Raw genomic sequence first — 15,200 nt, forward strand, 5'->3', positions numbered from 1 at the left:
TAGGTCCATTTAGCATGCTCATTGGTAGTCTGTATGCATATGTTCTCCAGTGCTTTGCACTAATTGGCTTCTTGTAAACAAATGTATGCTGAGGAGGTAGTGTGTGTGTGGGGGCGGGGGTGTCTGCATGATTTACATTAATAGGAGTAATCTTGCGTCCTACAGTCAATGGATTGATTTGTCTCTCGACACTGGTTGGGACATCCTATCACAGTGAAAGATGGAAGATGTACACCTAAGTGGTATTAAATTATGGGTGTATGCTTAGCCTAGTGTTTAGAGCATGATTGAAGTGAATATATATGTTGTGGATGGATTGCATTGATCCACAAATAAGTAAACTGGACACAATATTGATGTCAGAAGAATATGTAAAATTAAGCATGTGGTCTGCAGATCTTGTAGGTAATGACGCAAGTTTAAGTCCTAGAACTGACAGTGGGTCAAAGAGGATAGCACATTCTTGCTCGGAGGTCATTTAACCGTGCATAATTAGAAAAAATTTAATTAAAAGTGAAATAGGACACTTTTGATGCAGAGTGATGACAAGGTCCAGATGGCTGGTAGTGCAATTAGATCGGCTAGCAAAAGTGCAAAAACTCACCTTTTACCAAAAGGCATAGATTTATGAGCAATTTCCATAACTTATAGAAGCTTTATGTAGAATAGCTAATCCTGCTACTAGTTTATTAGCGTTGGCTTGGACTATTCTGTGCTCAGGCACAGCCAATGAAATACTGGGGCTTGAGGTGTCTTTAAACTAATTCTGTTGCAAGATATCAAATTTGCGAGATGACAATCACATTTCAGATCAATGAAGGGCCACAGTGAGTATTTTACAGAAGGAAAGATTGCTAGATTTCTTCAGTTGATGCCATGGATGATGTGATTGGACAAAGGGCTAAGTTGATACTTAGAAACTGGGGAAGGGCACTCCGCTTCGATAGGGCCATTATAGCATTTGAAAATTGGGCAGGCGCAGTAGGCAGTACTGGACTACTAGGCAGCCAACACTCGCACCTGCTGTAACTGAAGTAGTAAAAAAGAAAAGAAGCACATTTATGCTTGCTGAAAAAACAGCTAATGAGAAATGAACAATAAAACACTTCAACATAATAAGCAAAACAAATTCAACTAATTGTGTTACATGTGCTACATCTAATGTAGGGTGAAGTTGATCATTACGGATGGGCCTGCTACCTCTGTTATATGCAAGGAAAACCAAAAGAGGGCAACAAAGCGAAACCCACTGCCTTAGCTGTTATCTACCTATAGCCTTGATGATTGTGCTGGTATTAAGTCTTAAAGCCCTCTACCGAAAAAACCTGGGCAGAACCGGTAGTCAGAGCTGGACTCCGAGGCAGCCAATGCTAATGAACTGGATTTGGGGTAGCTTGCTGGCAGCCAAACCAAATAGGGGGGTCAAATTCTATCTTGATGTGAAGCCGCTACTGGGAAAGGAACAATCCAGCTGTAACTAACGTAATAAATTAAAATCTCGATTTGGGCCAATCTCTCATAAAAGTAAACAAAATATGGTCAACACAAAATCTCACTGCCTTTTGCAGTGACATATCTTTGTGCTATGCATCCACATCGGGCTTTAAAGCTTTCTACAGGAAGAAAGGAGTGTATGCCTCTGACTCTCAGCAGTTAGCACGGCATCATACTTGACAGCAGGCTCACCATGAAAAGCCAGATAAACTCTTTATCCTCAGTTTGCTTCCTCACCCTACTCATGCTCTGGAAAGTCTTCAAGTAGATACCCATCAGAACCAGACGCACTGTCACCCAGACCATCACCAGCTACCTGGACTACAGGAACACCCTCTACATAGGGATCTCCATCCAGCTTCTAAACTGAGCATAAACCATCCAGAATGCAGCAGCCAGACTCAACCTAGACCTCCCGAGGCAAGCCCATATCGCTCCTCACCTCGGATGTCTCCACTGGCTCCCCCTACACAAGAGATGCCAGTTCAAAATGCTGACACATGCCTACAAAGACCTTCACAACTTGGGACAATCATACCTCAAACCCAGGCTGAACTTCCACCAACCCACTAGAAAACTGCGATCCCTTGCCCTTCCCCACACTCCTCTGTGCAACTGCAGCAGGATAGGTGGCCCCTCCTTCTGCTACTTGGCCTCCAACCTGGAACATCCTCCCTCAGAACCTCCCCCACACTGCAAGAATTCAGAAACTGCAGTGAGACCTGGCCGTTCGACTGACTATGCCCAGCAGCGGCATTGCCCTGGATACCCTCATGGGTTATGAGCATTACATTAAATATCCCGTTTGAGCTATCGATCTTTTCATTGACAGTCAGTGCTGCTGGGTATGACTGAGCAGAGAAGGTAGTGGAGCACCAACACCTAATCTTAACTAATCTTTCTCAGCAGCCACATTTAATGGAGGCTTTGTTCTGGAATGTTAGTCTGCTTTAAGTGGTGATGTTCTGATCAGACCTTACTGAAATGTGGTGACTGTTATGGAGAAACTGATCTGATTTAAAATCATCTAGAAGCTAGTGGGCTTTCCCCGGACAAACTTTGCTATGCATGATCCATGATTTTTACCCACCAAACCAGGAGTCGTCATGGAGTCCATGAAATTATGGTATAATCTAATCCCTGTTGAGTACGTTCAAAAGTGGTTTTAAACACTGAAATGGACCAATTTGTGATACTTCGCACCATACCTCGTTATCAAGGCATTTGGGGCAAGACTATTACTGCCTGTAGAGGAAAGGACCATAATGCGAGATTTGAAGTATTTCAAAAAAGTAAAATTTCTCTATTCAATTGCTGACATTTTTTTGCTTCATTAGTAGGAGTCTTAATATTTTTAGAATTATCTCGGAATGGGGTAGTTTACCAACAGTAACTATTTTAATTCAATCCATGTCACTGTGTAAAATGATGCCTGTTATTTCTAAATCATGTCAATTAATGAATTTTAGGATTTGTACATTTCGTGTAATTAAGATATGAAGCTGAAGGTCTGAAAAGTGGTGGCAAGCTAAGCTTGAAATGAGTACAGGGTGTATTGGAGACCGTGCCAGAACCCCAGAGGATATCTTAGTCTGGGAAGTTGGCTATCAACTTCTTGTTCCATGTTGTAAGCAAATACTTCCTATTGCAAAATTGTGCTCAGGGTGGATACCTGCAATCCAGAAGCATCATATGGGCAGCTGTAAATACCTGCAATAAATATAAACACACCATGGCTCTAAACTGGTCACTATGCTGCTTCATATTGATTGTATAGATTGGAGATCACCCAAACCTGTTCCTATAGAGCTGAAACCTGATCTCTGCATGAAATGAACCGAATTTCCTCTGTAAATGGCTCAGGTAGACTGGAAATCAATAAATGTCTTGAATGTTCTCTAGATTCGCCAAGTCAAATGCTGATTTTCTTTATTCAAAGTACCGGAGCTGAGATTTGAAACTGGGGGAGCTGATCTGCTGGTATACAAATTTGTTTTTAATTTACCATGTCGCCGTCTGGCTGCTTTGCAGTGTGGTGATTGTTGGAGTACAGTCTCATTCTGTGATTCTCAAGTTGAAGATGGCAATGTAAGAAGGAGACTTGGAAACCTGTAATGTCCCATCTCCCGCTGAGTTGAAGTCGGTAAAATTTTGATGGAACCCATATCCTCTTACAAGAGGCTGCTGGAAGGCAGTGGGCCTCATCCTTCCCTTGATGAATCGTGTCTTTAAAAGGCCTATCTTTTGGGCTGTCTTGAAAGGAAACATTAGGCGAGTTATTCAGTTGGGTCCTCAAATTGAGTTGGTTTGCTCAAAGTCTGATGGTGTTATCCTTTTTGTTTTGAGCCGTGTTTAGGCGATCATTTGTTTTGGTTGCTGCAAAGTCATTAGTCTCAGTGACTTATACCTTACGAACAGTTCTCTGAATACCCTCAAATTCAGCATCTGCTTGACTTTTGTTCCATTTTCAATCTTCCTCTCCCTCCCCCAAACAAACATGGGACCGGTTCACTGGAAATACCTGGCAGGGCATACTGACCACAGCACGATTAACAGATCCAGGCTTTCTGCTCCATTGTTAACCTGTAGGTAAGCCATTTTGGAGCCTATTTGTCGAAATGTGGTGGAAGGAAAAACCCAATTAGAAAGAATATTGAATGTCCTTAAAGGGAAGGCTGTTTCTGACCTAAAGAATGCCCAGTGTCTATGTGCTAAGAACACTCTAACACGAAACTACTGCAGAAAATCTTCCCTATTTGCAGAACTTCTTGACCATAAGATCCTGTATTGGAGTAAATGTTCTCGGATCATCTTCATCTGGGGTTTATGCCTGTAGATAATTTTTTTTGCATACAAGTTTATCTCTGTGGAAAGCTGTGCATGTTCCTAACCTTCTAGAACGTGGGTAAATTGTGTAGACTTGTTTTGCTTTTGCAAAATTGAGTAATTGGCTTGCTATTTCATGTATACATAAACCGCATACCATATGCATAATTGCATCTCCGTTGCATTGCCGCTCAATTACAAAAAGATGATTGTAGTAGTTGCAATATTTTCAGAACTACAGCTCATCATTGAAGCTATTAGTACAGTCACTGTGGTAAGCGTATCTGCAGTTTGTACTGCCCTCTGTCTTCAGTGGGTTAGCTCCGCTGCTAGATGCCATTCTCACGTATGTTGTAAGATTTGCATATTCTTCCTAGAGTATTGTTGCTGATTGTCTTCAATTAATACTGCTCTGGTCTCTGCTCCTCAGATGCATGTTTTGGATCAATTATGGCCGAAGAGGAAATACAGCCATAGAGGTGGCTGGGATGGATGGCTCCGACAGGCGGGTGCTGGCTGCCGTTCCCATGGAGCAGCCAGTGGGACTCACCCTCGATCACATCACCGGCAGATTGTACTGGATCAGTGAAAATAAAGAGGTATTGTAATCCTAACCTAAAGTGGTTTTTTAAACTGAGTAAAAAGCAGATGCCTAGAAGGTCTGTGCCTTAGGCTCTTCCATAGTTATGCAAGGAATTCTTTGACCGACTAGAAGCAGAATTGCTAAAAATATTAAGTATCCTGTCAATTGATTTGGCAAATGGGAATGATCCGTTTCTTCCAGGTTTTGCTCAAGTTGCTTGCAGCAAATGGCAGTCGCGTGGCATGGATAGAACTTTGAATAGCATTGTATAGTGAAATTGGCATCCTTTCACTCTTGAACACCTTGTTATTACTAAATTATGCGGTGTGTTGTGGCTTACCTCTTGTGGACACACACATTTCATGATTGTACTCCGTGACATAACGAAACTTGGGCTCCATCCTGTAGAGTGCATGGAGAGGGCCCCCAGGGGCCGTATTACGCTTGGTCATGGTTTGCACCCCATTAGTTAATGCGCTGCCCCCCAAGGCTGCCGCGAACTTCCACTGCCCCGTGCAGCGCATTCATGTGAAAACTGGGATTGGCTGCTTTCAGCAGCTCTGTTTTTTCACAGTGCAGGCAGCAACCTGCCTGCACTTTTAAAGGGGAATAGAGCCCCTTGCAGGTGGGTGCATGGGATCCCCTTTCTCCTCTCCAGAGGGCTGCTCAATGGTCTCACTCAGTGCACCACCTAGAAGGTGGCGCACGGAGTGTGACCCCTGAGAGCTTCTTTGCCTCTGCTCCTGTGTTTGTAAAATGGCACCGGCACAGAGGCAAAGGAATTCCCTCATTTGCATCGTGCACGCCCCTATGCAAATGAGGGCATGCCACTTGATGGTAGCGCTGGCACTTTAAGTGTGCCAGCGCGATGGATTACTGAAGGACGCACAAGCATGTGCCCCATCTGTAATACCAAAGTGCCAAGGTGGCTTGCAAAGCGGGTGCAAATGCCCGTTGTGCCCCAGGACACTTATTATACCATGGCCCCAGGAGCTCTGGCCCCCGCACTACAGGGTCTATTGTGCCACTGATTAGTAAGCAGGAACAATCAACCTACCTGTCAATCCTTCGGAGGTAAAACCAGCTCTGAGGCAACTGCAGGCGGGAAATGTTGAAGCAGAAATCGGTCACTCATTTCGGTCAATTGAGTGTGATACCAGACATCAACCAGCAAGCACGAGTGTCTTAGAAGTGCCACGCATGCCCAACTAGACCGTCTGTCACGGGTTAATATAAACTGCATTTTAAAGTGCGTTATAGTAGACTCGTCCCAGACAGTGATATTGATCAGACGCCAGCAGCTTGTTGAAGCGCAATCACATGGTCCTCTTCAGACTCCTGCTAGATTTGCTGCAGTGCTTCAGAGTCCTTCTACTCTGTGCACTCATTACTTTAGTCGGCACTGCTGTGCACTGTCAAACAGCATCATTTTTAAACTGCTCATGTGTTTACTTGAAAACTAAAATATAACCTTAATAAGCATACAACCATAAATCCGCAATAGACTTTCGGTGAAGCCGTATACATGCCATACCATTGCTGACAAAGGAATATAATCCGTACCCAACAGGTAGACGGCTGGACACACACTTCTAAATACTGGTTGTCCAACACTAAAGTGAAGAGAACGTTTCTTTACAGCCTTTCCTCAAATTTGCAGTGCCATATCAGCAATGTTTCCATCTCAAAAACGTTTTTTTAAAAAAAAAGGGGTTTAAATGTGTCTATACAATCTGACCGGTTAAACCTCTTCCTCATATTTCACTCTGAGCAAACACAAACGCCATCCCTCAGTTTAAGATGCTAACATATTTCTACTAAAAGGACCAGCTCTTCTCTTGAACATCACAAGATCTTCCTTTAGTTTTTAATCTAAATGCAGTGGTAATTACCAATTACCCACCCTTTTATCCGTGCTGAACACGGCCAGTGTTTTAATTCTTGTTTTCATATTTGATATAATCTAAAACATTCAGGAAGCTACCTTAGTTTAATTTACGTTCCAAGCAAGCACCTTTGAGGCAAATTGGAAATGAACTCCACCAAATCCCCAGAGAGCAGCAACTTTACATTTTTTCAGCATGCACCATACATGATCAACATTTAACTTGCTCCTGCAAATCTCTGCTGTAGCCTAAGACTGCTTCTGCAGGCACGCCAATGCAAGCTTAGGGTTATATCACGCGCTCCAGCACGCACAGTCCAACATGGCTTGCACAGCCGCACAATGGGTTGATGTCCAGTACTCCCCCCCCCCCCCCCCCCCCCTCTATTTTAACAACGCTTTCCCTGCTGGTAGTATAACTGAGCACTATCCCATTCAAAAATATTGTTCAATCCTTAATACTTTGAGTACAGAATGTGTTCTTTGGCGTTCGAAGCACCTCGAACAGTGAAAACAAGTCTCACCTTGAATGCCTCAAGAACAGATGAAAGGATGGGATCTCATGGGGTGGGTCCTAAACTGTTGCATTTGGAAAAGTCCAATTTGCTATTTATTTGCCGACTGACGGGACACCACTGCTCCAGAAGCTATTTTCTGAAGCACCTGGATATTTTAGCCCATTAACTGCGAAGTATTTCCCTTCTCAAACCATATTTTGATATTTGTGAAATTTAAGATTAACTTACACAACCTATTTCCTGAAATAAGATTTCAATTCCATTTAGAACTTTTTTCCCAACCGTTGGATTGTACTTGTACGTAGGAATTGAATTATTCTTTAGGGGTCTTAGAAGATGGCCAAAATGGAAATGTTTTGTGCTTTCCAAAGAAATGGGAATAGAACTGGAATAGTGGTGGTCTTATCAGATCATAGATATCGCACAAAGTTGTTTGCAAATTGATCCTGACACGTTTACAATCCTGGATAGAGGAGAATAACATACTGTCCAACTTGCCACCTGGTTTTAGGGTGTCCACAAGCACCTTGGACCAGGTATCTAGTTTCTTATTGCTTATATAGAAGGAAGTTACGATCAAGAAGGGACACCTGTAGGTTTGTGGATCTTAAATCTGCCTTTGATTCTATTAATCGTGCTAAACTATGGGTTGGCCTTGGGATCTTGTGTTGCCTAGTGGTTTACAACTCTTCGTGTGACTGCACCAAGATAACTATGCCCAAGTTAGGTGGAACCCTTGAGGAGATTTATCTAAATATATAAGCGTCACAAAAGGGGTACACAATGGTTGTGTTCCGCCCCCAACCTTGTTCACCCTATATATGAATGGGCTCATCAATCCTTTATATGACTGCGGAGGTGACCCTCTTAAATTAGCAGGCAAACTAATTCCCTTCCTTTTCAGAGACTATACGCTGCTAATCTACACAACCCTTTTCCTATCTTTTTTAGTCACTTGCTGCACAGTTGCTGGGACAGTGGGGGGAAGGAAAGGGGGGCTGCTTACTGTTGCTGGCACCTTGACTATCCAGGGTACTTTTGCCCTGGTCCGCCTCGTCTTGTACCGATTGAGCGGAGGGCGCTGCGACGTACCCTAAGAATCATTTGCATTATCCTCACTTCCGGCGCAGTGTTGCGCTACAGGAGCGGTCTAGTGCTCCCAGCGCATACAACATTTAAGTGCATGCTCAAGCGGGCAAGCAGCGGAGGCATGCTGCTGGCGCGCCTGAGGCAAGCCAGTCTGCGCCTGGACAGCGCCTGGGGCCAGGACCCCTGGCCCTTTTGTTAAGCTTAGGAATGTGTACTCCTCTGAGCAATTGCTGGCACTCAGAAGTCTCGGACACGGTCTGTCTACATTCTGTGGTAGCAGATAGCGAGGCGAATGGATTGGAAAAGCTATGGGTTTCAGCTGAAATCGGGTGGGGAAATGAGGGATAAAAGGGAAGCATTGAGAAAAGCTAGCGTCCCTCTACTGTCTTTCCCTTAATTGCCAATCGCTTAGCAAACACAGTATAGAAATATGATATCCTCAGGGACAGAAAACCAGTTGGGCTATTTCTAGTTGAAACCTGGCTTAATGACTCGTCTGCCCCGGATATCTTGGATGCCCTACCCGAAGGCTATGCGATCCATAGAGTGGATAGGTCTGGCCGGGGGGGGGTCCTTGATGTGATATTCAAGAGAATTTCAGCTTAAAATTTATAAACTTCCGATGTCTAACTGTTAAGCAGACTTTTTTAATCTGACGATCGCAGCACAAAATCGATTGCAGGGTTTCTTATCTATAGACCCCCTGACCCAGGGAGAGCTTTCATTGATGAGCTTTTTGAAATTCTATCCCCTTATGTCATTTGCTACCCAATTTTGTTGTTGAGGGTGATTTTAATCTTCATTTAGAAGATAAGGATAGTAAAGAATCTATGGAGGTGTCCCTAGGACTTTAGGCAATGGGTCTTAATCAATTGGTCCATGCTCCCACACACAATCTGGGCCATACGTTAGACAATAGCTTTTCAAATTGTACGCAGGTAGTTGCTGCATTACCTGTCCCTGTAGCCTGGTCTGACCACTATATACTCCCTTTTAGAATTCTGACCCTTGGTAAGGTCCTCTGTAAACAGGGAAGGTGCTTGGAGTCCATGATGGTTCAAAAGTGGGCCGTGCTAACTCTGGACTCTTGAGGAGGCACTGGCCTGCAGTATTCCTGATCTAGGAGCTAATACCCAGACAGCTGATAATCTGATATCCTGCTTGATCACGGAAGCCGTGAACTCCCTGATTCCACTGAAACCATGTAAAAGCATGCGTTTTTCTGCTTCTGCAAAATGGTTTGCAGAAGAACTGGCACAATTGAAATCCGGCTGTAAGCGCCTTGAACTCCAGTGGAGGAAGAGCTTCCTGGATGAAAATATGCAGAAGTATCTAGGGGGCTTTGAAGTTTTATCACCATGAGATCAGGAGAGTACAAAGGAAATTCTATACAGAACAAATTAAGTTAGCTAAAAACTCCACTAAGAAAATTTTTCAGGTTGTGAAACAACTGTCCTCTTTGGAACGGGTCACTGCTGCACCCCCTACTTCGAAGGATCATTGTAACAAGGTTGCTAAGTAATTTATGGGCAAGATAGATAAAATATATGCCACCTTTCCAGAAAGTAGCAGGAATTTTGTCCCCGCTCCTGTGGCTGAAGCTTCAGGATCAATGATAAGTTTGTCTTTCTACCACCTTCGGAAGGTGAGGTTATAAGACTGATGGAGGTCAGGAAATCAGGGTCACTGTTGGATCCGGTTCCCCCAATGTTTGCAAAAGGAAAGAATGCTATTGCCCTGATTCTCACTTCTCTACTTAATGTCCTTCAGGATGGGGCAGGTTTCCAATAATTGGAAACACGCTATGGTGGTCCCTTTGTTGAAGAAACCATCTTTGAATCCCGCACTTCCGGTAAATTTGAGACCGATCTCTTTGCTCCCCTATGTAGCAAAAATTGCAGAGAAACATCTTAATGGACAATTGTCTGTTTCTGGAAGAGAGACAGGTTCTCCATGATACCCAGTCTGGCCTTAGGCCACTCCATAGCAGAGAATTGGCTCTTCTACTGGCAGCAGAAGTGTTGAGAATTGCTGCAGAAGCAGGAAGAACTACTGCTATGATCCTTCTAGACCGGAGTGCGGTGTTCGACACGGTGTCCCACGGTCTCCTGCTTGAGAGGCTGCAGGAGGCTGGTGTCGTTGGTGGCACCTGGGAATGGATGAAACTTCTTACAGAACAGATCCTTCCAAGTTCTCCAACATCCATATACATCCAGAGTGTGTCCTCTGTTGCAGGGGGTGCCACAGGGTTCAGCTCTCAACCCCACCCTGTTTAATATCTATATGCGCCCCCTGGCGGATATTGTCTTGAGGCATGGGATAAAGCTGGTGTCGTATGCAATGACACTTAGCTGGTTGTGATTCTGGAGCTAAATGAATCTGGAACGGCATCAGATTTTAAGGTCTGTTTGGGGGAGCTCGTAGACTGGATGAGATACAGCTGTCTTCAGCTGAATGCAGGGAAGACAGAGGTGATGGTTGCTGGAAAACAGCCCTCTCTCTGGTCACAGCATTGGTGGCCTACAGAGCTTGGGCCGACTCCGAAAGCAAAGGTGAAGAATTTGGGAGTATGGTTCGATGAAAATCTGTCCTTCTGAGAATTACCGCGGTGGCCGGAGTCTGCTTTGGCATCCTTAAAATGCTGGTTAAATTCTGGACCTTCTCCCCCTTGATGCTAAAAACCATTGTACAGGCTCTTGTAACATCTCGCCTTGATTACTGCAACATTCTGTATTTAGGGGCGACAGCTAGAAATCTGAACCTCTTGCAGAAGGTCCAAAACGTAGCAGCCCAGATCTTGAATATTCCTAGGCGGGTTTCGGTGGGGAAAGCTTTGAGGAAACTTCATTGGCTCCCTATTCAGGCCATAGTTACTTTTAAGGCCTTATGCTTTGGTCACAAAATCCTCCATCAGAAGGGGCTGCGCTTCTTGCTCCCCCTTCATACGGCTGATCAGCCTTCTCGGGATTTTAGATCGCTTGGCTCTGCCAGGGTAATTGTGCCCAGGGTGCAGAAGGTTCGAGCTGGAGGGGGATCTTTTGGTTTTCTGTCTGCTAAGGCATGGAACGACCTCCCTATGGATTTAAGGACCTGTGTTGGAATCTGTTCCGAAAAAAACTTAACTTGGCTTTTCCGACTTCCGTCTGGTGGACAGAAGTAGTATCTCTGCTTCTCAGTGATGTGCAGTAAGCTTGCTAGGCCAGGATTGTTGCGAGGTGTTCCTTGATGTAGCGCGTGGACACTCCGTTGGAGTAACCAGGCGCTTTTCAAGCTAATAATAATAATAATAACCCCAATGGGCATCCAAAATGTTTTAAACAGCATGTAATGGTTTGTATCCCACACATCTTTTAAAGGGAAACTGAGGTTGGGCCTACAATTCTTAAACCAGGTTAAGGTTTTTGACTACCTGGGAGTTAGATTAACTAGTAATCTGACATGGTCATCCCAGATACAAAAGGGCACCTATACACCAGCATGTAGGCAGTGCACTTGTTAAGAAACTTTATCTGCTTTCTGCCCAATTTCCCTGAAATCGAAATACGTCAGGCTAGAGGGTTAGGCGCTGCCCTTTATGGTGCCAAAATGTGGGGTGTGGAGCATTTGAAACAATTGGAGGTGGCAGAAAATAAATTTATAACAATTTTAAATACAAACTCGACATGGATGAGGGTGGCTCAGGGTTGCTGGGCCTAAGACTATACTATATGGCAGGCTTGCTGCAATATTCTGCTTAGTGGTGCATGGGAGAGCGCACAGTTGAGACTGAATTACTGGGGAGCTGGAATGAGGGGATGCAACTCCAGAAATACCTAATGATGGGTTTGAGGGTTCCAAAAAGGTGCCCCATATAGTTCGCCAGGTTACTGAGGTCTGGGAGCAGGCAGTGACTTGGGTGGTTAGAAAACCCCCATATGCTAGCGCATTACCGCTGCAATGGTTACAGGGTTTTCGGAGAATACAAGGTGTCGTGGATCTCTCAAAATGGTACGAGGGAGGCTGTGCGACGGCTGGAGATTAATACCAGAATGGTACGTTCATGACCTTCCAAAATGCGCAGGCCTGGCTTCAGGTGCCATCAGGACATTTTTTACAGTACGTCAAGATATTGTGTACTGCCTGGGAGACGTGGACAACATTTCCTGACTAACCGGAAGAGACCAGTACACTGGGGGCTCTGCTGGACCCAGGGTCCACTCGAGGGCTTATCTCCTGCATATATAAGGTGTTAAAGGTGGATCGGGGCTTGGAATTAGACAGGGCTAGGGCACGTTGGGAAGAGTATCTCCCAATCCCTTTGACAGATGGTGAGTGGAGGAGAGCGTTAGCATAGGTAGATGAAGCTACCAGTAATGCACGATTTAAGTTAATTCAATGTTATTACGTGCATCGCACTTGATACCCCAGCGCTGGGCTCCATTTACATCAGGGATATCTTCCACGTGCCCGCAATGTGGCACAGATCCAGCTAAATCTTTACATATGGTCTGGAGCTGTCCCCGTCTGCAGCGGTACTGGCACAAAGTGGTGCAGTCTCTTGGCACATTGACTGCAGTGCGTGTAGATGTCTCCATAAAGCACTGCCTACTGGGGGTACTTCCGATACCTAAGAAAGGGACGAAGATGCGCCATAGGTTTGCTCTCTTGGGGCTGGTCCTGGCAAAACGACAAATAGCTATTCACTGGGTACAACCAGGTCCACCTGCATGGAAAAAATGGAGGGAAGACTTGCGGGAATAGGGGGTTGCCGAGGAGTGTCGTCTCAAGATAGTGCGGACAGATGACAAGGCAGAGTGATCTCCTGGATTGGGGCAAATGTTAACCGCAATGTCCACAACAACAAATGAGTGAAATGGACAGCGCACATGGCACACAGAGCACCGTACTTGTCTTGACACACCCTGAAGAGTCCCTGTTCCAAACACCTTCTCACTACAGGAACACATGATTCACATGTTAGTTATGAGTGCACCGCCAGTTTGTCTGCTAAGGTTAATTAGGCTAGGCCACCTGTCTGCCGCTGTCACGGGGTTGGGGGCGGGAGGGAGGTTGGAGTTGGGAGGGAGGTTGGAGTTGGATTTGGGAGGGGATTGAATTCCCTAGTTGTGAGGACTATTGGCGTTATTTGTTCTGTAGCATATAGGTCCATATGAACAAAAAATATATAAACTGCATTTGCACGGTTATAATAGACAAATAGTACGCACACGTGATAGTGAGACTGTCTGAACAGGATGTGATGTGGTCGCCACAGACTGTATATTGCTTAAGATTCCAAATTGTATGTGCATGTCCTTTGTACCTGATACAGTGGAAGCAGTTTTAGTAAAAACAAGTTAAAAAAAAAAAAAAAGTTTAAATCCTCCAATAAGCACTCCACTTCTCCTGGTACGCCTAGGGCTGAAGACCATTCCACTTACTGTTCCGAAGGCCCTAGTGTTCTGGGTAAGTCTCTGGACTAGTAAATCAGATCTGGGTCAAGGAAGCTGTAGATTAATTACTTACTCTTGAAAAACAAGCAGGGCGACTGGGCTGGGTTAAGGAGGTCAAGCAGTGTCTGTACAAATTGGGGGGGGGGGGACCAAAATTCACTACTGAAAATGCTCCCCCAACAACAACGATTTTTGAACTATACTGAGCTCGCATGTTTTAATCCTGTAGCATCAGACACTATAACTGATAGATTTTTAGGTTTTAAAAATTGCTTCCAGTTTGAAAGTTTTATGGATTAAATCAAACCCCCTCACGCACCTGCACTTTATTTACAATTTAGGTTCGGGGCCTTGCCTTTGAATGCCACCTAAAGTAAATGGAAGAATGTTACCGTAACCCCTGTATGTCCCCTGTGTGGTCTAAACCCCGAATCTGTAGAACTTTGTTTATCCACCCTTATTATGCACACATCCGAAAAAGGTGGATAATTCCTGCATGCCTTCAAACAATCTGCAGACGTCTTGCGTTTGTTTAGATCCAACGCAACTGAATGGCTTTTGCTCATAATGACGAGATACTTGCTGTATGCTTGGCGGCTCAGGATTAAGATGCCATCCTCGAATTAGGAACTAGTATGACATGATCATTGTGAGGAGTGACTCCTCCCTCAAAATTCGTACTAATGTCTGTAATTGTTGAACCTAACTGGTGATTCCCCTTGATGGATTTTGATTTTTTTCTGACTCCGTATGAGGTCATTCTCATAGACATTTTACCTCTAAACGTTTTATTTTTTAAAATTAGCGTATAATTATGATGTGCTTTTATTTATATTGTTCCCCCAAAGCTTGTATTGTATGATGCGAGCTGTTTTGACTGTTTTCTGTGAATGATCATTGATTGGTCGAATAAAGTACTACTTACTAGTGTCGTTTGTATGTAAGTGGCCACGCAAGGTTCGCTGTACTAATCCCCCCCCCCCCACCCGCTTTGAGGCAGGCTTGGAGGCAAAATGCCTTTCTCGCATTTTCGTAAGCAGTGATCCGCTTTCCTACTTTTCAAATTCTACCTCCTTTGCAGTTTGTGTGAAAATAGCCGAGGAAATGTGAGTGAGCTAAATTACAAACTTCAGTCTGAATGAAAATCTGACCACGGCAAGAGGTAGCTTGTGTAGCTATGTCAAGGTTTGTCCCAAGCAAAATTGTCATTGAACTCCTAAAATAGTGTACATAAATTGGAGTTGAAAGCAGACAACTAGGACTGCATCTATATATTGTGTTAAAGCCAAAGCTGTGAAATTAAAATGCAACTACGTTTCCCAGACTCTTCCGGCCAAAGATGTTTACCTTTCAAAGTTTATGCAAAAATAGTG

General features: G+C 44.3%; 1 protein-coding gene across 3 annotated transcripts in view; it reads left to right on the top strand.

Moving 5' to 3' along the window:
- LOC146861849 (low-density lipoprotein receptor-related protein 2-like) overlaps window positions 1-15,200 on the top strand; it is an 837,432-nt gene that overhangs the window by 271,934 nt on the left and 550,298 nt on the right. For all 3 annotated transcript variants that reach the window (XM_085641010.1, XM_085641012.1, XM_085641011.1), the window contains one exon: window positions 4,751-4,919. In XM_085641010.1, the coding sequence (XP_085497136.1) occupies window positions 4,751-4,919 (169 nt within the window). The remainder of the gene's footprint in view (window positions 1-4,750; window positions 4,920-15,200) is intronic.

This window comes from Triturus cristatus, chromosome 2_2, assembly GCF_964204655.1.
Source record: "Triturus cristatus chromosome 2_2, aTriCri1.1, whole genome shotgun sequence".
In the NCBI taxonomy this organism is placed as follows: domain Eukaryota; kingdom Metazoa; phylum Chordata; class Amphibia; order Caudata; family Salamandridae; genus Triturus; species Triturus cristatus.